This window comes from Hippoglossus stenolepis, chromosome 8 (assembly GCF_022539355.2).
Source record: "Hippoglossus stenolepis isolate QCI-W04-F060 chromosome 8, HSTE1.2, whole genome shotgun sequence".
Classification (NCBI taxonomy): Eukaryota; Metazoa; Chordata; class Actinopteri; order Pleuronectiformes; family Pleuronectidae; genus Hippoglossus; species Hippoglossus stenolepis.
The window spans coordinates 17999625-18023324 of record NC_061490.1 but is presented as its reverse complement, the minus strand read 5'-3'; the positions used below and the strand labels follow the sequence as shown (position 1 = coordinate 18023324).

The 23700-nt window shown below is 40.7% G+C and overlaps 4 protein-coding genes across 4 annotated transcripts; 2 read left to right on the top strand and 2 right to left on the bottom strand.

The window, feature by feature from the left end:
* Positions 1-370: 370 nt before the first annotated feature.
* LOC124852289 (complement C1s subcomponent-like) lies at positions 371-4880 on the top strand. The gene is made up of 8 exons (XM_047341029.1): positions 371-584; positions 844-1063; positions 2812-2989; positions 3302-3436; positions 3558-3632; positions 3733-3938; positions 4039-4247; positions 4436-4880. Exons 1-8 carry the CDS (start codon positions 559-561, stop codon positions 4794-4796), a joined length of 1410 nt encoding a protein of 469 aa, XP_047196985.1. The 5' UTR covers positions 371-558; the 3' UTR covers positions 4797-4880.
* A 648-nt stretch (positions 4881-5528) lies between these two features.
* tapbpl (TAP binding protein like) lies at positions 5529-10822 on the top strand. The gene is made up of 8 exons (XM_035162701.2): positions 5529-5885; positions 6823-7029; positions 7114-7383; positions 7513-7713; positions 8380-8547; positions 8631-8734; positions 8991-9216; positions 9846-10822. Exons 1-8 carry the CDS (start codon positions 5837-5839, stop codon positions 9911-9913), a joined length of 1293 nt encoding a protein of 430 aa, XP_035018592.1. The 5' UTR covers positions 5529-5836; the 3' UTR covers positions 9914-10822.
* A 150-nt stretch (positions 10823-10972) lies between these two features.
* On the bottom strand, positions 10973-16287 carry LOC118113260 (synaptobrevin). The gene is made up of 5 exons (XM_047341034.1): positions 15619-16287; positions 14525-14660; positions 13949-14107; positions 13537-13588; positions 10973-13034 (listed from the first exon to the last, which is right to left on the bottom strand). Coding segments are annotated over exons 1-5 (366 nt in total). The 5' UTR covers positions 15621-16287; the 3' UTR covers positions 10973-13017.
* A 1297-nt stretch (positions 16288-17584) lies between these two features.
* On the bottom strand, positions 17585-20008 carry mrpl51 (mitochondrial ribosomal protein L51). The gene is made up of 4 exons (XM_035162779.1): positions 19820-20008; positions 19532-19634; positions 18428-18535; positions 17585-17993 (listed from the first exon to the last, which is right to left on the bottom strand). Exons 2-4 carry the CDS (start codon positions 19620-19622, stop codon positions 17797-17799), a joined length of 396 nt encoding a protein of 131 aa, XP_035018670.1. The 5' UTR covers positions 19623-19634; positions 19820-20008; the 3' UTR covers positions 17585-17796.
* Between the last annotated feature and the right edge of the window lie 3692 nt (positions 20009-23700).

The following is a 23700-nucleotide window of genomic DNA, read 5'->3' as shown; positions in this document are numbered from 1 at the left end:
CTGTATTGGCTGCTTTACACATATCTAAAAATACAGCACCAACTACTATTCTTCTAACAATCCTTTGTTTAAGTTGGTCCACTAAATACAAGGTAGTAATTTTGGTGGAAAGATTAGTTCATATCTCTACTTTTGGATCTTTTCAAAACTTCCTAAATTGATTGAAGCAATTTCATGAAGCTTTTTCAATGAAATATATTTCATCAGTGTGTGTCTACCAAAGTTTTCCCTAGTTTTGACATTTTCAGTTGTGTATATGAGCATATCAATTTTTTTTGTTTAATTTAGTAAGTGTGCTGGTAAAAGGTTTTCTACGTGAAAAGCTGAGGTTTTAAGTGTAGTGTGTGAATGAGTCTGGCTTCATACGTGTACATCCAAGGTAATTCTGAGTCACTGATGGCGCCCACACTTTCCTCCTACAAGTCACATTTGCCAAGATAAACAAAAACACCTACTGGGAGTTCAATGTTCAGTACAAAACGACCGGATCCATTGGAACTTGACTCAATCCTCTCAGAAGAGTAAACCACACGCAAACTGTATCTACTTCCTCCAGAAATGGGTTGGACATACTCTGTCATTTGGTAAGTTTGAATTGAATTATAAAATGCTATGACCCTGCTAAGAATGGAGCTTCATATTATATGCAGTTTAATATACATTGTCTTCCATACAAATTGTTTTTAAAGTCGACTGAATTATCTCGAGCCCCGTACAGTCAAGTCAAAACTAAATCTTCCAAACGTTAACAAATGATTGTGTCTCTGATTGTTCTTTTCCTGTTTACATCAACTTTGGGCTCACACCTTAGTTCCAACTTTCTCTGTTCATGGATCTCTGCAGGTTTGTGTTTGTGTCTGTGTCTGTGTGTGAGTGCTGGTTGCTGCCCTACTCTGATTCTGTAATGTATGGAGAGATCCAGTCCCCCCTGTATCCCCAGCCCTACCCAACCGGTCTGAAGAGTGAGTGGAACCTGTTTGGACCTGAAGGCTCCCAGATCCAGCTGTCCATAACACACCTGGACATCAAACCTTCCGCTGGCTGCTCTCAGGACTCTCTTACAGTCAGAACCATATTTTAACATATAATTACTGTGTATTTTGAACAATATCCGTGTTTTCATCTTGATGTGCTAAACCCAGAACTTAGTCTAATATTCATTACTTCAATATGAATAGAGAATTGATGATTGGCACAAATGGAGGGATTGAATTGGACTGAAGAATAAGACAAAATTAAATCCTACATGTGAACGGCCACATGTAATACAAATAGCAATAGAAAAGGTCATTTGACTCGGTAATATAAAAAAACATTGATCTTGAACTTCAATATTAAAAGTATTGCTTTGCTCTCAAAGCTGAGGCTGACGTAGTAGCTGACACCGATAACAGATGAGCGTTCCAATGTAACAGATTTGTGTTTGAATTTGTTTGTGTTTTTTAGTTTAATTTAGCATAACAGACGGTAGAGATGCAAGTTTATTTGAACTCAAACAGCCTATTTAGACCTGTGTGTTCAGGACTCGGGTTGGACTTTGACTATATTTATCCATTAAGGTTTGGACTCGGACTCATGACTTGACCATTACATCCTGCTCCTGATCCACAAATGCTCTTTTTCTCTCATTTTATGTTTTAAAAACTCGACAATATTAGAAACAAAACACAATTCTACTATTATTCTTTTAATACTCCTCATTAAAATGTCTAAAAACAACTAGACGTATGTTTTCTATTTTGTTGACTTATGTGCTCACATTATCCAAAACAACATTCAAACCCAGAGACATCACAAATTTTATTCAAGGTAACAGGACATTTTATTTTGATCGCCTTTTAATTGCGTCATACCAACTTGACCCGTGGCTTTGCTCGTCTCTGCTTCCGGTGGCAAATGACGTATGCAGAACGAAAAACACACAGTTAGCCAGTTAGCCAGTCATCAGTTTTTTCCATCCACAATGTGTATTGGTCTCTTGTAACAAATCATGGTTTTATTTGACCGTTTACTGTGTAACGTGAATAAGACTTTAACACAGGGGTCTTCAACGTTTTTCAGGCCAAGGACCCCCAAACTGATGGAGAGATGGAGCAGGGACCCCCTCCTATATATATATGTGTGCATTGCTGACTGAAAGATAACGTCTTCTGCCTCCATTTATCCGTTTGCTACAATATGTTGGATTCATGTTAATGTGTATTTAAGGACATTTAAATTTGTGAAAAAATAAAATAAAATAAAATAAAATTGGTCTAATCAACCAAAAATTTCGCGACCCCCCTGCAGTACCTCCGCGGACCCCCTAGGGGTCGCGGACCCTCTGTTGAAGACCTCTGCTTTAACACATTACCTAATCTGGGAACATGATTTGAGTCACGTCAGGTTGATTTTCATCGGCAATGGTAGCGAAGACAACAACTCCCATGAGCCTACGCTGTTTCATGGTGTCATCAAATTATAGGTCTTTTGTTATTGTTTTGATTGAGAGACCCCTGGTAGCCGAAGTTACATATTTAATGTTTAAGTGCAAACCCCCACCACCATCCCAGGCACATCACACACATATATTTAGACATTATGGTCTTAACACCAGACAATTTCCGACTTGACCAACGCCAACGTCGCTGTTACTGAGTCATGTTGTTGACTTTAAAACTCTTCTCCTTCTGTGTCAATGTTCCATTAGCAACATTAATGTCTGTTGTAGTTAGTGGATAGAAGTTACAAAGTCTTGCTTGAACTCACATGAAACAGAACTAGTCAGGGAGTGCCTCATCATGTGTTTTTATTTAGTTTTATATTTTTCAGGTCGTCTATGATCAAAAGATCCTGTGGACGTTTTGCGGCCAGGAAAATTCCACTGATCACCCAGGCAAAGAGCCGATCCGTTCTCCTGGCAACAAACTGACTCTCATATTCCAGACAAGTAACTCCACCTCAGAAGTCCAACAGCATATCGGCTTCACTGCCACCTATAAGTCAACAGGTAAAGCTTTTATGGTCACCTCCCTCCTCTGTATCAGAGTGTATAGAGAACACACAGTGAGAGATGGAAAGACAGATTCTGTCTCTTTGTGGAATATTTGTTTGGTAACTCTTCTGTTGGTTAATTGTAACAGTTTTACAACAGAAATGTAAAAATTGTGATTATCATTTGGTTGTAATTAGCGTCCCACAGGTCAAATGCCCAAAGGGGGAGAATGGTGGAAATTATTTTGTGACAAACAAAACAATTACAGCAATTCAAAACTGTCTCATTTGAAAAATATAAACATGTCCCTGTTATGTTGTTCTGCAGTGATTGACTGTGGAAAACCTGAACCTCTGCTGAATGGAGGGATGACCTACCTGTCTGAATTCCAGAACCAGTACCGCTCTGTTGTTCAGTACCGCTGTAATGAGCCGTTTTATTCCCTCCCTGAGGATGCAAACGGTGAGATTTTCACATACATCATGCCAGAAAAATATCACTACTAATGCACATGTGAGCACATGAATCTTTACATTTTTGATATGGCTTGGTATTGAAATATATCTTGTTCTGTGCTCTACAGCTGAATTCACCTGCGGAGCAGATGGAAAATGGAAATCCAGCCACGACAGTGTTGTCACTCCTACATGCATACCAGGTACCTGTTGCCAAAATAAAATCCTGTGATGCAATTGGAACATAAAGTCTGTATTTGTGTGAAACTTCATTGTGTTTGTGTACATCTGCATCACATCCAGTTTGTGGCCAGCCAACACAACACCTCTCTGTGTATCAGAGGATCATTGGAGGCAACGATGCTCCAGACGATACCCTTCCCTGGCAAGTGCTACTGAAAGAAAGTTACGCAAGTGGAGGAGGCATGGTGATCGCAGACCGCTGGATTATGACCGCAGCTCATATGTATCATTCACAAGCTACAAACCCAGCATCAAACAACACTATAGTAAGTGGGCCACCATAGGTGTTACCTGCATGCCCATACTCAACATATTTTTTACACAGAGAGAGACATTCTAATTCCTACATATCTTGTTGATTTGCAGATTTATATGGGACAAACCGATGTTCAGAGCTTGATGGTTTCTCCTGTTTATGCTGCCTCAGTCCACATTCACCCTGATTACAACAACCCCGTAACCTTCAACAACGACATTGCCTTAATCAAACTGCAAGACCCGATCACATTCAGCTCATCAGTAATGCCCATATGTTTACCAGCGCAGAATGCCACATATGTCACTGGCACGATGGGGTAAGGAAACAACTGTCATGTTAAATTTCACAATTTCTTCTTTTGTAATTCATAATTTTTCTGCTCCTCAATTTGCTTTTTTTCCCTTGTTGAGTCAACATGTGAATATTGTCCAGCTTCGAGACAGAAGACTGATTTTCTTTTTACTTCTGCGTTCACCATCACTTTGTCTTCTCTGTCTTTTTCAGACTGGTGTCAGGCTTTGGCGTTACACAAGAGAAGGGCCGTTCACCAAAACAGTTGAAGTATGTTCACCTCCCTGTGGTGGACCAGGAGACATGCAGTGATTCATTTACTACGTCTCAGCAGAAACGGGGCGGAGGACAAATCCTGACAGACAACATGATTTGTGCTGGACTTCCTGAAGGAGGGAAGGACTCCTGTGGTGGGGATGGTGGAAGCGCCTATGCCCTGAAGGACAATGGACGGTTTTGGGCTGCAGGGATTGTCAGCTGGGGGGCTCGCTGTGGACAGCAGGGATCATATGGAGTCTACACCAGAGTCGCTAACTACCTGGACTGGATCATGAAGACCATGCAGGAGAACTGAGATTTTCAAGTAATTCATGATGAGAAAACCACAACATCTAAAATGAAACAAATGTTGTTCTAATTAAAAAAATAATGAACAAAACACCTGTGTACTTTCTGGTTACAACCCTTTAATTTTCCCACTGCTCATCAACGATGGATGATTATTTTCGGGAAGGCCATTGTACAAGGTGAGCCTCAGCAGTTCAGGTAGCTGTCATGCACAGGTGAGTTGAGCGCCTGATCGATGTCCTTTCTGATTATTATATTATCTCTGGTCTAGTTGAATATTCAGAAATGACTAAAGGCCAAAAACATTGCATCTTGATGGAGTGTCCGACTGTAGCGTACATAAATATCTTGGCTAAGTCCAAATATGCTTACAAAATGCTTTTAACCATTTTTAAAACAGTTATTTTTAAACTTGGATCCAGTATTACACAAATATGATCAAAATCAGTAACTATGTCTATCCGTTCACATTTGATTAGAATATAAGCATTAGGAGGTTGTAAAATGGATTTAAAGATAAACATATGTTTTTATTGTTTATATTTGTACTGAGACAGGAAAGATTGAGCTAATGTCCCACCCTCTCCGAAAACAATTGTTAGCTCGGGAAACGCTAACTCGGTAAAATCGATAATATATAGACTAAATGATAGGTGTTGATCTCTCAGGGCCACCGTCATTTCCGTGTCTCCATAGAAACTAATGACCCGCTCCACGCTGCTCTGTGATTGGTCAATCCCGCTGCTCACTGTCTCTTCTCCTCCTCCACTGCAGCGTGTTCTGCAGATATACGGCTGCTGTACATCATCTGGACTTTCCTATCAGACTGGATCATATACGGATGTAGAGCTGCTGCACGTGTATCAATGGGGTAAAAGTAAAAAAGTAAAACCCTCAGACTGCAGAGACGCAGTGAGCTGCTGCTGCTCCTGGACGTTGAAATCAAAAGCGAAAGCGATTTTGTTCATTTTGTTTTCTTTCACTTGTGTCACTTCATCTCGTACTTACTCACCTTAAACTTTTAAGAACAGCAAGTCAGACTCCACGATGATAACAGAAGTCATTTTGTTTGGATACTTCATGACGTGCGTTTGTGGTAAGATTATTTATCCGGGCATATTAATGCTGGACATAGTAGTGCCAATATATTAACCAGTATTTGACTGGTGGAGCTTATTTTGATCATGTTTTCGAGGTTTACTGGAAATAACCATGTAATTGGCACACATTTTGAATCAAATAGAAACTGTGCATTTAATAGCATACACTCCCAGTTCATTTATTGAAATCGACTGGTTATTCAGTCTAACATAGAGTCTTCCAGTCAGTGAACAGTAGGTAAACTGAATATACAAAGAAATCTTATGACAAATATTGAATTAAACATATTTTTCTGATAATCATTTTTTGATAAATGGATTAGATTGAGTAGTTATTTTTTGTAAAATTCTCCTGGAACAATACAAGTGAATATAGAAGCTAAAACATCAGAGCTTACTTCCTGGTTTCCACAAAGCACTCAAGAAATTATGAAACAGTGGATATGTAAATTGATTTGTTTAGAATATAGGACAAGATGTTGAATATCCCTTGTATATTTAGGTCTGCTGCACAATTTTAGGTGTTCTGCACAATTTAGGTTACCAACTACCAGTAGATGTTAGCCGGTGTTAGTGGCCGCCAACTGATGTTAGGGACATATCTTCCCTTAGCACCTTAGCGTCATCAAGTGTTTTGTGTTTGTAATCAATGATACAGGCCGAACTTGAGGGTACGCTGAGGCTAAAGGTAAATCTGACTGGCTACTGGCTTGTATGGCAGAACTATGAAAGCCATGTGGCCGGCTCAGTAGATCAGACATCATTACCTCGACTCTAACTTTATTCACAGTTTATTTATTAATTCGTTACAGTTAAATTAATATCATTCTTCTGAACTGTATTACTGTAAAAGTTGACATTTATCCATTACGTTTTAATTCATGAAGATAATAAACTTTTTGGTGTTTTTCGTGTCTGCCCCTTGTGCCTCAGCGGATGGAGTTGCAGATGTGGTGCTGTCCTGCACCCTGGTGGAAGACGGAGTCGGCCATCATGGAATGGGCGCCGCCTTCATGCGGACTCCAGCTACTCTCGTCTTTAGAGATGTTGCAGTGGCTCCTGACGAATCACTGGAAACTCTTACTCAGTTTGTCCCACCCTCAGTCCCTGACCCAGACCTCCTTGTGTTTGAGGCCCAAGGTTTTATTTTTCTCTACGTGTAAAGTTTGGTGCAATATAAGCAGAACCATGTGCTGAACGTCTCGTCTCATCCCTCTGTGGCAGTGTCATCGGTCGAGATCCCCGGTGCAGATGTGCTGCTCCATGCGGACTGCAACGAGCAGGAGGTGATGTGTGAAATAAGCCGTTACGCTCTTCGAGGATCCCAGGAAGGCTCAGAACCAGCCTATTTCATGGTGTCCATTAATGTTGAGGGAGTCGAGTTCAGCACTGCGTTGATCCTGCAGACCACTGTGGTGGAGAAGGATCACACAACACTGATGCAAAGCAAACTGGGTCTGCCTCTCAGCCAGTCGGGTTGTCTGCCGACTGAAGGTGAGATGCATTGTTTGGAGATTTCTCATTTAATCATTGGACCTTTTCCATGCCTTGTTTCGTTACATGGTCAATAACATCCCTCTCATTACTTTGTCTCTGCTGTTGTCTTTGCTTTCTGTCCCCCAGTGATATTCCTGGTGTTTTCCCATGTTAAGTCTGTAGATGCCCCTCTGAATGGCGATGTCCTCCTCAACTGTGGCTTCAAGCAGCATGAGAAACACTCATCCCTGGATGTGGACATTGAATGGCGGATGCAGCACAGAGGGAAGGGGCACAAAGTGTTTGATATGAAGACGAGGCTGGATGACGCAGAAGGAAACACAGTGGGTGAGTGCTGTGAACAGGTCTGCATGAACTCCAATGTTTTATCCAGGGTCCTAAGTGCTGGGAATGGCTTTCTTTATCTCTGAAGGTGACAACACAGATGAGGATGGTACAATAGTGAGGAAATCTTTTGGCAAATTTTACAAATACAAATGCCTCATCAGGTTATTGTTTAATATATAAATGTCCTTGACTTTAAACAAAAATTACCTAAACTCTAAGACCCCGTTCAGGCCTAACCATTAACATCCGTCCTGCACCTTTATTCATTCAGCCCCTCCAGTCTCCACTAACTTGCACACACACACAAACACACACACACTGACACTTACACAAACGCACATCTGTAAACAAATGTGTTTATTTGTATATAGAGCAGGGAGGTGAGATCTAACCACGAGTGGTCACATGCGACACATTCAGGGCGCATTGTAATGCCAGATGTGAATATTTTACTATGAAACAAGATGTTAATCCCCAAGATCTACATGTATGAAGAGTTAACTGAGACTAATAGAACAATAGACATGTTACACTGATGATGGGCTTTTATTACCTTCATAACTGTAATTCCTATCACATCAATGTCTGTCACTCATCTATTTTTGAATCTCTGATTGTTTTTTGAGGATGTCTTGTCCATCATCACGTCTCATTGTATGTTTTCAGTGCATGCAGAAAGGAAAGGCTCCAGCATGGATGCCTCCGGGGTTGCCGGTGAGGGTAATGTCTCTTTGACCCTGAACAAGCTGCAGGTTTCGGACGAGGGGGCCTACATCTGTACCGTTAATTCAGGCCTTTTCCACGCGCAGCAAGTCATTCAACTCAATGTTGTTCGTGAGTGTCACTCTAATCAGATCTCTCAAATCAAGAGCATCCACAGCCCGCTTTACATTCCTCCCCTGATTCTTTGTGTTCAGAGCCGCCCCACGTTTCACTATCAGAGGAGAAGTTGGTTTTGAAGACAGAGTCTCCTCAGACACTGAGCTGTCACTGCAGTAAATACTACCCACTGGATGCTCAGGTCTGTAAACTCTGTTGTAGATGGAGCCTTATTCTGGATATTATCCTTTTTCTACCACTGAATTTCTAGGAAAGAACTTCTGTTATTAATATTCTGATAGTATTGCAAAGCCATACTGGATCGTAAAGGTAAAGAGACAGCAAACACATAAACCTACCTGACGATGAGCCTGAGGCATTAAGCGTTTTGATCTGGTGGGTATTTGGTGAATTCGTTTTTGACAGATCATAACTGTCTTCTTTCCTCTGCCTCTCAGATGGAGTGGTTATCCATGTCGCCTACAGATACAGAGCCTGCAGTCTTTCCAGATCAGGGTTCACTGTCCAGCCATCGGCAGCATAGCGACAGGACGTACTCCCTGTCATCTCACCTGGCTGTGCCCCCCACTGTCCCCCTGGGCACCAAAATCATCTGCAGGGTGTCTCACCCAGCCCTGGACGCTCCTCTCTCTCTGAGTGTGGAGGTAGAAAGTCCAGAGCAAGGTAATAAGTTAGGCTTTAATGGGAAATATTTACTTTCTTGCTGAGAAGCATATGAGAAGATTGATATCACATTCACTACTGTTTGGCAAATATAAGGCTACAACTACAAGTCGAAATATAATCAGTTCAACTTTGAGTTGAAGTGACAACTGGTCAAAATTTGAAGAAATACCCTAAAGGTAGACTTAAGATATTATGTTTAAGAAACCAAAACATGTTTTGTGGCCTCACAAAACATGACCTGAACATGACCTTTGCCTACCAAAATCAAATTAGTTCACCTTGAGTCCAACTGAACTTTTTTTTAACCAAATCTGAAGAAATCCCCTAAAGGCGTTCTTCAGATAGAGAAGAGTGGAACAGACGACAAGACAAACTGAAAACATGATGTCTGCCTCCACTGCCTGTCACCAGCATGGAGGAATAACTGTCAGCTGGCCTCAATCTTAAATGAAGGAAATCTAAAGATCAATAATTAATGTATAAGGAATAAAAGAATAGAAATAATAAAGATCCTGGTTATTTTTACACATAAAGCAGTGATCTGTCACTGATCTGTTACATACTGTTTTCTTTAATTTCTATCTAATGTAATGTAACTTCAACACTTATTTTCTTTTTCTCCACAGATTCCTATTGGTTTGTTCTGGGCTTCCTGATCGTCACTGTAATTTTCTTCCACCATCTTATGAAATAAGTCGGTTGTGGAGATTCTGAGTAAATAATCCTGACTTAATTTGTGTCATTTACACGACTCTAAGTTATTACTGCTTCCACAAAAACAAAACAAAAAATCTTCATTAGGTTCTTTCAATGATTGTAGCCTCCCGTTGACTGGATAAAGACAGATTTTGGGGGAAAAAATTATAATTTAATTTTAACGTGTTTATTTGTTTGATATATTTGTTGTTGAGTGTTGTTTGTGGTGATTCACTTACATTTCTCTACTCAATTCTTAGCACCTGCATAAATCCCAATTTTCAAATTACAAGTTATGTATTTGTTGCTCTCACTGTTTTTAAAGTGTGTTTTTATGGCTCTTTCTCTTTGTCTATTTGTGTGATGTTGATATTGTTACTGTTTTTTGTAATTTTCTTTTCATCAATAAGGATTTTGTGACCCAGACTTTAAAATGATCCCTGTTTGTTTCTTCTTTTTCTATGGTTATTCAGAGGCAGAGTAAGGATATTTCTAAATCAGGGGCCAGTCAGGGGCCACAATTTACAGAGAGGAGCCAATTATATGTTCAACATCAATGCACAATTCCTGATTAAGAGAGATGCACATTGAAATCAATCCTTGTTGACTGTTAGCTCTGAAGCTTTGAGCAAAGCCACACATCATTAAATATATTTAGAAATTTGATCCTTGTTTATGCACATTCTGTAAAACAAAACAAAAATTAGAAAATAAAAATTCTTGACAAATTGTATTTTTGTTAGTATTGTCAATAAGTGAAGTATTGACTGGACAAGTGCACTTCAGGGGCCAGTCAGGGACCAGTGCCACCCTGCTATACACTGGATACGCCCCTGTGGTTTATTATTGTTGTGACTGTTTGTTTGATTGTCTTTTTGTTTGTCTGCATTAAAATTTTATAAAATTACATATAAATATTAGAATTAGAATTTGTGTTTAATCTGTGTCAAATCACAGGAATCTGTGTATTGATGCCAGTTCAAGTTCAGGGAATGGAGGAAAACAACAAGGTCTAAATTGGCTCAATGTATCAAGAAAGTATAACAAAGGTCCGTCGTCAGGTCTATTGATGATTTCTTTATTGGCATCAGCAAAAGTGGTAAGCATGCATTTGTTTTTTGCAAATCCAGTTGCATCTCTTACTGTAAATCACACATGTTCTCATACCTAATGTGGTAATTACCCTTTAATATTGTTGTTGCACAATACCATCAGGTAATTTTGGACTGGAACTGCTACAATTATTCATAAATGCACTTTGCACGTAAGGTTGTTCATATTTTCACAATTTCATCAACTCTCAAAATCAGTCTGAGGAGAGGAAAACAAGCTTTTCTCCAACAACAACCCCCCCCTCCCAGAAAACCTGAAAGAATGTATAAACTTGCTTTCAGGAGCATTGTCTGACAGATGTGTACTATGGTTCTACTCATACAATACTACATGTATTTAACGGTTCACAATAGTAGCAGTTGTTTGCAGTCTCTGGATATAATTTTTCTCTCAAAAGCAAGTGAATTTAAAACTTGGCAAAGTCCTCGGCGTCATTGCATTGCATAAGCAGTAATTATCAGATCAGAAAATATACATAGGTCCTTGAAACCACTAACAAAAGAAAATGTACAATCGGCAGTTAGATTCAGACATGGCAGATACACAGGTCACACAAATAGGCAAAACTATGGACACCGTTTGCCATGCAAGTTAGAAACAAACACCTCTTTTTGACTGTTACTGAACTGAAGGTGGAGGCTGGGTCTGTTTTGATGTGAGCGGGTGAGGGGGCAGCGGGAGGGCCGGGCGGCTCCGAGGTTTTCCCAATCAAGTCTTTTCTCCCGTTTCGCTGCTTTTCCATAGATTGGATCAACTTGAAAACAACATTCACACAAACACTTCTGTCAACACGACTCTGGATGTTGTTTTTACCTGTTTGAAATGTGATGCTACACATTTATCTGTCTATGGCTGTGACTCCGTCCCAGGACAGATTTGAGAGGCCTTCCTCTGCGTCGGAGGGGTTCATGTACACAGTAGATTGTCTGTCAGTGGCTGCTCGTCTGCTCACCTCGCTGCTTATGCCGCGAGGCATAAAGTTACATGCCACCACCTGTGGTACAAAACCCCCCGTACAAATGAAGCATCGTTATAGAACTACAAGTCAGGAATCGCTTTTCGGTCCAGACACAAGTAGTTTTTCACTTATTTATGCTGAAAAATGCTGCAATGCTCAAACTACATATCCCTGAATCACTTCTTCCTTTTCTTAAACCCTCACACCGTTTTTCACATCTTTCTCTTTTCTATCACTAAACATCGGAGAAGTAAGAGGCTAAGTAAGAGAAAGTTAAGCAGGAGAAGAAAAAGTCACTAAACTTGGAAAAAGCTACTAGCTACAATGCTTTGGATCACAAATACACACGCGCCTACAACAAAACCGATCACAATCTTAATCTAACATGACCTCATGTTAGGAAGCAGCGACGATGGAAGCAGTGGTGGTGGTGAGGAGGACGAGGAGGAGGAGGAGGAGAGTGTTAGTTTGGCATGTCAGTATCAATTTACAAATGCAGGACTCTCAAAAAAGTTAATATGAACAAGCTTTGGTGTATCAGGGGTAGAAAGGACTGCAAACTCTGGTTCAATCTCCCTGCACACATTCACCCTCTGTACACTGTACATTACCCCCCATGGCTCTGTTCATTGGGCTCATAGACCCGTGTGTTCCCCGTGTCACAAGGATTTTTCTCTCTCCCTCCGTCCCTCCCTCCTTCTCTTTCTTTCTTCCTCTTTCACTCCGCCTGCTACGACCTTCAATAATACATGAGGTGCAGAGACCGGGAGAGAGCGAGCGAGTTCGACTTCACGCCAAAACAGTGGAAGAAAGCGATAAGAAGAGAGGGAACAGGGAGGGACAAAGAAAGCAGACACACCTATTAACACTAAAGTCATGTGTAAGTGCAAGATGGTTGGATGGAAGACTGTGTGAAGAGAGGGAGGAGAGGACGGATAAAAGAGGGAGGAGTGGCGCTAGTTTTTCTTTTTTTCTCTCTTCCCTCTCGTATCATTCTCAAGTCCATATCCATCTGTATTGATGGGCTGAGTTCAGTAGAAGAAGTACACTGTGAATGAAGGAGAGAGGAAGACGTTAGTCGGGCAAAGCTGTAACCTAACAGACTGAGCTGTTCCTTTGAAATTTACAGGTTTGTTTTAAAAGAAAATATTGAGCATGAAAACTCAGGCATAATTATTTATGGAGGACAAATTTAAAATGTTACGCTGGTGCCGTCAGTGTCCTTCAACAAAACCAGAACTATTTCTTTATTTAAATCAACTGTAAAGTTAACAGCCCTTGTACATCAACACTAATATATATATATATACATATATATATATATATGTAATATATATATAATATATACCAACATGTACATTGTTGCCATGTATAAAGGATCTTTTTTTTCTATAAATGTAAATTGCTAAATTTGGAGGAAAGCCAGAGTTGAATGATCAGCTACTTTTTAAAAGAACCTTATCGGTTATTATAAACATATATCAATCAACTTCATCAACCAATAAATGTTTGTGAAAGGATAAAGATGAAACTATGTGTCTTCTACTTACAGAATATTATTCCAACCACAATGACTCCAATGATGCCCATCATGATCATCATCTGAAAAAAGAAGACAAAGATATTTACGATAATGGTTCATCTGTGTTGAAAACTCTACAATTTCCTGTTTTCCCTAAAGCATCTAATCAGACGTGCACAGCAGCTCATTAACAGATGAGAGTGTGGAGAGATGCCCCAGCACATTCACTGTGTTCGCCTGAACGCACCTCAGGCCGAAAACGCTGTTTGATGCACTTCAATGAAAAAGCTGAGGATTGGATTCAGATTTAAATTGTGTCCATTATAGTATATTCATAAATCCTCTCTGAGCACTACACTACGTACTAATAGGCACATGAATACTCCATGAGTTTATTTCAGTGACGAGTCTGTTTAATGGACCGACACTAATGTACCCACCTTGCAGTTCTTCCACCAGTACTTGTTCTTTAGCTTGGCTGCGCAGCTTTCAAACTGGGAGGCTCCGGCTTGGAGAGCATCCGCTCTGTCATCCAGCTCTGAGAGCTTCTGGTCCCTTTCCAAAACCTTGTCCACATTCACCCGCATGATGTCCACCACCTAGGCCACGGCGGCGAGGATGAGAAAGCATTTGGCAGCGATGTGGAGGGGAGATGAAGGGAATAACAAGCACGGTTAAAGGAGAGCAGCACAGGGGGTGGAGGGCTTTCTGTAGATATGGTACACTGTACATAACAAACATGAATAAATAAGTAGTTGCAATCCATTTGCAAATTACAGAAGAGGCTGCTATATATCAAGAAGACCAGACCTTTCCATAGAACATCAGAGCAGCGACAAAGCCTTCCACATGCTTGGTTATCTCTGCCTCAGTGTATGTACACTGTGTGTATAACGTACGGACAGATGTTTCACTATCAAGCCTCTGATGAGATTCCTCTGCAGCTTTAGCGCTGACATGTGTCATGTAAACTCAAATTCTGGCCCTGAATCTTCGACTGGCCTGCTGCAGCTCACCTCCTCTACTTGGGCCTGTGTCTGCTGTAGCCTGCGGTTGCTGGAAGTGTTGGGTGGGCCTGGAGGTTGGCCGGGCGCTCCATCTGCACCGGGGGCTCCTGGAGCACCGGGGGCTGCGGCGGCATCTGGGGCAGACCTGATGAGAAGCAGGAGGAGGAGGAGGAGGAAAGGATAATATTAATAATATAGAATTTAAACTGTAGAGAGCTCCCCACCTACTGCTGAGATTAATTTGCAGATTACAGAGGTGGGATAGCAACAGAGAAAAACTGCATATGCAGGGTGAAGAATGAGGGGAATAAGAAGTAAAGAGAGGAGGAGAAGAGGAAAGGATGAGCAGGTGAGGTGAAGAAAGGGAGACAATTTAAAATAAGAAAGTTTAGGACACAGATAGGAAAGAAAGTCCTGCCCAAGAAGAATAATGGGGGATAGAATTTTGGTTTATAAAAGAGGATGGACAGATTTCAGAGAGTTGGGTTGGGTGGAGAGGGGTGAAGTGTAGTGGTTAGTGGGTAAACCTCCAGCAGGGGGGAGTGGAGGTGTAACACAGAGCAAACAAGCCACTGACTCACTGCAGGACACTTTCATACAAATCACTCTGTCACTGACGCTGGAGGAGGACAAATTATTAAATAAATAAAAATGAAGCAACTGTGAAGATGAGGAACCAAAATGTCTGCATCATCTGTCATGAAGGTTCTTTAACACTAGGCCACCAAAAAGTCCTTCAATCCTAATATCTCCTCTAATCCACAATATAATAAACTAGTTTTTTTCTATCTGTGGTGTAAAACTATATCTAAAAACCTGGATTAAACACAGCAGAACCCTTTGGTGACTACAGTCAACTCTGGAATTCATTATTTAGTGACGCTGTGACGGAATCTTTTTTTACTTGCGTCAGCAAAATCTGTCAAGCTGAAAGAAATCAGTTCAGCCGCAAAATAAAATAAAATAAAATAACAACCCCTACTGGAAAACATGCAGGGAAACCAATGGATTCGAATATGAGCAAATATAGACCCATGCATTAGATGTATTGTGATGTTATATAGTGATAAAGAGCGCAGGAGAAAAGACGCATTAATACTCACATCTTCTCTGCAGCTGTTTGAACTGACTCACGGGCAGTGGAGGAGGAGGAGGGGGAGGAAGAGGAGGAGGAGAGAGGGAGGTTCTGAAGTACCACACGAAAAGAAAGAAAAAAACAGAGAAATCACTGGGATGAAGGAGACGTGGATTTCTGGGCACTGGTCCCAATAAAAGTCCCGAACGCTTCAGTGATGGAGAGGAAACTGACGCGCGGGGCTGTTTGGCGCAGTGGAGCGGGTCCTCTGGAGCGATGCGTTCAAAAGTACCGCAACACGGGCGCAAGCAGCCGAGCAGGGAGTTCACGGCGATGAGGCTGAGCTGGAGAGTGTGGTGTGAAGAAGAAGAGAAACAGAGGAGGAGGAAGAAGAGGGCGATGAAAGTACCTCTGGGTTATAATCCGTGCAGGAGGAGGATGTCCGGGGATGTTGTGTCCCTGCAGCGGCTCCTCCTGCTCCGGGATGCGGACACTTCTCCTAGAAACAGCTTTTTTTAAATGTAGGATGAAGAAAAGAAAAGTCCGGTCATGAAGATTCGGTTGATTTCTTTACCTCCCTCTCCCTCTCTCTCGTCCGCGTAAAAAGTGTTGTGGCACCGTCGGCTGCTGCAATAATGCGTCTCTCCTCCTGCCTCCCTCCACTTGGACTCGTAACGACAGTGCGGTGCCCCCCCCTCCCCTCCTCCTCCTCCTCCCCACCTCCCCTCCCCCTCTCTCCCCTCTCACACTTTGCAGTACTGCAGCTCCCTGTGTGTCGGGTGGGGTGGGGGGGACGACACTGCGGTACAGTGGATGCCGACAGAGTGTTGACTCGACCGTTTCCTCCCGGGCCTGGGATTCTCCAAGTCCTCCTCTTCATCCACCTCCTCATGGGCCACATTTGCCCTTTTTGCATTCGCTCTACTTTGATTCCTGAAACCTGCAGTTTCCATTTTGATCATCAACTCTCTGCACAAGAGACACGGAGGCTAATTGAGCAGGGAAACGCATCCCAGATTTGAATGTCACTGCTTTGGGCCGCACGCGGATTTGTTCCATTTAAGGAAAATCGGAATGCCAGTTTGAAAATGTATAAGTATTTTAGACGAAACACAAACATTTAAAAGCCACAAAAATATTTAAATAAGTACGTTTTGTTTTATTTCCCCATGTTATTTAATCATCTGCCAACGACTTATCATTTGATCATGCGGAGGTCCTGAGCCCTGACTGTCAGTTACACTTTACTCTGATAACAATTGTTTAACTTTCTTCTCACTGCTCATGCCACTATGTCCCTGTGCACAAAGCAAAGTCTGAAGAAGTGGTTGTCATCTACAGTCGCGTTGAAAGATGACCGGAGGCAGTTTCCACGTTGTATTAATGTCAATACTTTCTGAAGATCGTGTTTAACAATCACACGCACTTAGATTGTGTGTTCACACTCTTCTAGCAGTGGAAGAATCTCAAGCATCAACATTTCTACTGATTTTATATAAAAACTAGAATTACCGCCCTGTTGTTGTCTCCAGCAACCAGAGCAGTTTCCGTCTATATGCATTTTTTTCCAGACTCTTAAGAGGTCAACGTGACCTTTGACCCCGAAATCTCATCAGTTCATCTTTGAGTCCAAGTTACAACTGGTCAAAATTTTAAGAAAATCCATAAGGACAGACTTGAGATATCATGAGACAAAACATTTTTGTGACATCACCTGGACCACCCAAATCTCATCAGTTCATCCACGAGTTCAAGTGAACATTTCTGCCAAATTTGAACTAATTCCCTCAAGGCATTCTTGAGATATCATGTTCCCAACGGAATGTAGAATATTCATCTTACTCCTGGCTGTCCACACAGTTTTAGTGGTATAATAAAGTGCCACTGACTTTGGATAAAACTCAAGCATCAACAGTAAATAAATCAACAAAAATCATTCAGTCTTGAATGGATCCTGAGGGAGTTGACGTCGGCTGGAAGGAACAAAACAAGGCTTCTTCTCCAATCCATTTTTATAATGTATTTTCAGGCTTGTATATCATGTATTTTGTGTTTGAAAAAAAAAATCACAATTAATCATTATTGTTAACAGGGACAAACACAATCAATAAACGATTGAAAATAGTTCACGTATCTTAGAAACATGGAAATATTCGGTACAGTGAGAACATGACTCAAACAGTCCTTATTGGCTGGTCTGCTGACGTTAACGATGTTTGCCGAAGCGGTTGAAGTGTTTGTAGAGGAATCGGATCCTCTTCTCCAGGTTGTGTCTTTCCAGCGTCATCATTCGGTTTCCCACCATCTTCTTCTTACGAATTAGACGCTGCAGTTCATTACCTTTGAAAGCCTTCAACCAGCAGGGGGCCAAAATAAGGTCTTTGGGATGAGCTTTAAAATCTCCTGCAGGCACAAAAGGAGATTTTCAGTTTCTGCACCGCGTACAGGAAGCAAGCAGAAGCTGGGAAAGTGGGAAAGTGGCACAGTTGAAGAAAACTCAAAACTCAGTATGGCACAATCTGAGCCAGGTGGTTTAAAATGCCCATGCATTTATCTGCCCATACTCAAGTTTACACAATTTAACTGTCTCCTATGGAATTAAAAATATTCTAAAGTTGATAAGAATACAGTAAACCTGTATGCATAATCTACTCATCTAATTTATCTGGGAAAAATACATCTAATAACTCAAAACATGACCTAACAAGAGACTTTGGTTTGATTCCAATAAATAACCATTTGAAAAACATATTTGGATCCATTATACATTTAATACATTTTGAATATGTCTGAGACGGTCTGCTAAAGGAAATAAAAAGCCGGTTCAGGGTACTTGCCTAATATGCCGATGTTGTCATAAACTCCAAACATGCTCCTCTTCTCAGTCCACCTGTCCACCCTCTTCGGCTGAGGGATGGCATGCATCCTGATCTGGCAGCACGTACCTGACGACAACATCATGTTTAAATGTCTAAATTAAATTGAACATGTCTAAAATCAGTGGATACACAGATATATGGCCTCGCATCAAATTTATCAGGAGGATAAATAATTTGAGACACAAATCAAAACACCAAATTCCCGTTTCTCAAATGAAAGAATTCCCATCTTTATCTGATTTGTATCATTGTTAATATCTACCCCCCCCCCCCAAAAAAAAGAAACATCAACATGAAAAAATCAACTGATACAAAAGATTATTAAAGACCTAAAGTTATGCATCAAATTGTATATGTTCACAAGTTCCGTCTGATTGTACCCAATTTAATCAAATAGGTCATGGACTAAAAAAACAATTGTGAGGCACTAACACCGTTACTATCTATTTGAATTTTCTGCTACTTTAAACTTTACTTCGCAACATTTCAGACGGAATATATTGTACTTTTCACTCCACTTAATATATTTGACGATTCCACATACTAGTTACTTATAAGATTTTATTTTAACATTAAGATTTTACCCTAAAACATAAGTTCATGAACCACTCATACATAAGTGAAGCGTAAATCAGTTTAACCTGTTCCACTGAGGACTGATTTCCCCCACAGACCATAATCTAGGTAAAAGTTTGAAATATAATAAAGACATATTGCCCAGCCTCTTTACGAACCAGTAGCCTGAGCTGCCTGAATAGAAATAGAATAGCCAGCTCCTGCTCCAGCTGTTAAGAGTGATGCTAACACTTTGTAGCATCACTTTTTAAAAAGGACTACAGCGATTACTTTGTTTTTGTACTTTTACTTAAACCCACAACTTCTGCTTGTAGTGATGTCTTTTTGAAAACGAGGTACTGGGACTTTCACTGACACAATGTGTGTGTGTGTGCTTCTTCTGCCACTGAGCAGAAGCAGGGTGTAAGCAGGAGGAGGTGAAGCAGCAGCACAGACATTAGAAACATGGTTCATGTTGGTGTGATCACAGACAGTGTCGGTGCTCACCTGTGGAAAAGCCCCTGGCCGTTTGCAGCAGGCTCCCAGCAGAATGACAGAAGGTCGCTCCGGCTCTCAGCAAAGCTCCCAGCACAGACATGTCCCACGTGTTCTACGCAAACATATGGAGAGATAACATGTAAACAAACATGTAAACAAACAAACAAACAAACAAACAAACAAACCAGCTATTTGATCACTGGTGTTTCCAAAGTGTCTGCTGCTCGCTCTCTCCTCCACATTGACCCTTAGCTTTAGCATTAGCTCGCACATGAAATGTCAGTTTCGTGAACACACCTGTTCCCCCGCTGATCACGGGCTTCTCTCCGGTTGAGTCGCTTCGTTACTTCTAACACTGGAGAATGAATTAAAGCTTCACGCGGATATTTAACCCTTTGAAATACATGTTATTGAAGCTTCATCATGCAGCTGCTGGTCGCCTCCATCTTACTCTGTGTCCCACAATGCACCGCGCCGCTACCGTAGTGTCCGCAGAGCAGCGCAAGTATAAAATGCGTTCTTGCTCCATTTTCACCGGTAGAGGGCGGTAAGCGCTGCCGGAGCGTCAAACCCATTCAATCTACGCTGCTCAGTTTATTAGGTACACCTACATAACACTGTTTTAACAACATAGGACAAGATGCTGCTCCAACTGACCAAACTAAAGTTTATGGTCATTTTAAAGGCTGCAGTTTATGTCGCTCAGGTGAAGGGTTTCTGTTATTTTGCCTCCTACATGTTAATGAATGGGACATGCACCAGACTAAACAGCCAAATCTTTCTCAAAGATGGTTTTATCGTCATTTTAGGTGGTTATCATCACACTGATAAATGTCCAAGTGTCATTTTCCTAGTAAGTTTGGTCATAATCAGTTATTTAATGCTATAAAAATGAGGTGAAACAATATAATTGACAGCTGAGACTGACTCACGATTGGTCGAGCGCATGTTTAAGCAGGACCTCCCTACTATGGCTCCATACTACATTTATTAAAGTACAGTACAAAATACATTTCTGAGATACTTGTACCTTACTTGAGTATTTCCATGATTTGTTACATTATACAAATCTACTTTACTACATTTTATATTTAATGCATTTATATTGTACTTTTTACTCTGCTACATTTATCTTACTGTGGTACTTTTCCCATTAACATTTTTAATTTTAAATATTATAAGCTTATTAAGTACAAAGCAGACGTTTCACTTGTCTTACACGTCCATGGAGTGTCTCTGAGGGATTCAGTTAAATAATTGTTCAAGGCCTTGACACACACACACACACACACACACACACACACAAACACACACACACACACACACACAAAAACATACACACACGCATAGCGATACTTTCAGTCTTACTCTTGTATAGAGACGTGTGGAATATTTGTCATTTTCAAAGAAACAAGTGCAGTAAAACCGATCTTTGTCTTTATTTCATTCTCGCTAAGACGTCAACGAGCATGTGGAAATTTAAACCAAACAAAATATCATTAAACCGCAGTTTCCATTCAGCTTTAATTTAACCCACTGCACCAGTCTGTTAAGAGAAAGGCCAGTGACTTATTGTAAGTGTAGGGAGTGTTTGCACCATTCAATTGAATTGTTTAATACTTTATTTTACATTTGAAAATCCTTGTGTAAAAGTAAAAAAAAAACTAGGCAACAGAAAAGAATACTGTAAAAGTAATTTAGTGTGTAGGAGAGGAAAGATAACACAGAGGTATTATTCTGAATCCATCCCTCATCTCAGGTAATAACTAGTTCTCATAGAGTATCAAGCCTAATGCATATTCTGGAAAGCAACTTTTCTTTTGTGTTGTCACACTCTTCTATCTTAATCTTTGAATCTTAGATACAAGCATACGTGGTCTTGAGGTGCAACCTGATCTCATGTCTCACCCTCAGCTCTTAATAAAACGCTGACATGAGGATTTAATAGCTTTTCGCAGAGAAGTTTTTTTTAATCTGTGCTCTGCTTCCTCTGCCAGTAAAACTCAGTGGAACATTACATATCATCACCTACACACAGAATAAATTACCACGAATCAATCATATCAGTTATTTAAAATCAACCACAGCAGGGCTTAGAATAAGTCTATCACTTATTGAATGTTAACACTGAGATCAGAAGAGAAAAACTGACGTATCTCTTCTACTGTCTGAGATAATTCAGTGAGAACTCAGCACAGGAACAAACTACTCACTTGATGATTTTCTACAGAAGAAATTTGCCTATTTTCCAAGCTCATCTTTATCAACATAATTCTCTGGATTTATTGAAGCACTTCAGCTCAGTTGTTTCCATGTGAGGGGCCTTTTCCTTTACAGTCCCTTCACCTCATATTCAGATACAGTGGTGGTGACTAAGCATCAGCTGGAGGAAAGACCACCTCACAGAGAGTGATGCACACATGCCCCCCGACACTGACACTGCAATGACACTGACACTGAACTTTGTCTTGTTGAAGCCACAATCTGAAACAAGTTTAACTGTAAATATGTGAAAAGGGGTGGGGAGGAGGTGTGGATGGAAGGATGGAGGAGATGTAACGATTTACATCACACGATCAGTCACATTTCTGATACCAAGGAAAATGCCTGCATGAGAAGAATACAAATATCTCTGAGGTTTCACCCACACACTCTCAGGTGTTTCATCCATCTGTGTGATCATTTTCAGTATAGATAGATAGAAGGATGGATAGATAGATAGATAGATAGATAGATAGATAGATAGATAGATAGATAGATAGATAGATAGATAGATAGATAGATAGATAGATAGATAGATAGATAGATAGATAGATAGATAGATAGATAGATAGATAGATAGATGGATAGATAGATAGATAGATAGATAGATAGATAGATGGATAGATAGATAGATAGATAGATAGATAGATAGATAGATAGATAGATAGATAGATAGATAGATAGATAGATAGATGGATAGTTGGACAGACAGACAGACAGACAGACAGACAGACAGACAGACAGACAGACAGACAGACAGACAGACAGACAGATAGATAGATAGATAGATACTATTTCTTCAGAAATTACATTTTTTAGTTACTGTGCAGTATTATAAATTATGACTTTTAAAATTATGACAACTGTGTTTTACTATATCGTCCCCTTATGTGTGTCCACAGGAGGAGTTGTAGTTGTAGAAGTAAACTCTTGTGTTTGCGTGCAATATGTGATATTGTGTTGTAAATAATTTATTACGGGTTACATTATTAAATCATGAAACCATATATTGAGATAACAGCAGGCAGAAGACAAGTCTGCAGTAATGCATCTGATATATTAAGCATCTGATCAGTCTAATAAAGTGAAAAGACAGGACTCGATCAGCTTCCACCAGTGTTGAGGTATTTACAATGAATCAAAAATATGCTCTAATACATGAGATAAACAGATGTTTGACTGGTGGTGTGGGTCCGTTTCTTCTGTGGTGGCTGTGCTATAAGAACTGACGACAATGAAAACAAAGACGTGAGAATGGAGGGGATGATTCACTCTCATGAAAGTCCATTAGAACAAGATAATGTGCTACTTAATGGCCTCTTTCCCGTACCGGTGATGCTGATGAGAGCTGTGAGGTGACTGGTTGTCAACACAGCTATAACTGGCAGTGACGGAGGAATAACAGCGGTTTTTGGCGTTTGCAGTTTTGTATCTCGGTTTCAGAGCAACAACTACAGCTTCCGTGAATGAGACAGGACATATTGGTAAACAAGTGACATCCACACTCTGCAGTGTGTGGAGAAGCATTATAATCTAGATCCTGTTTATTTGGTGCAAAGGCCACTGTGAAAAAAAGGAACGTCAGACAAGTCTTACAGATGTCCTATTCTGTAAGATGTGTCCCGTTCATGGTCCCATTCAACTCACTTTGACTCGTGTACTGGCAAATCAGATAAGGTTATGAGCTGTTACACAGTGTATTTGCTGTGAAGAAGGAAACTCAGTGAAACAGAGAGAATCCGTGGGAGGAAGTGGGTCTCCCTGTTTGCATCTCTGTCTTACAGTTTCCAGGCCACATCAAAGCCCGGGCCTGTAGCTGAAGTCACGTGATCTGCAGGGGAACGACCAAACACCACGCCCACATCAGCGCCCACGTCTTCATATAAATATACTTCATCAGCCAACTCAGGAAAACA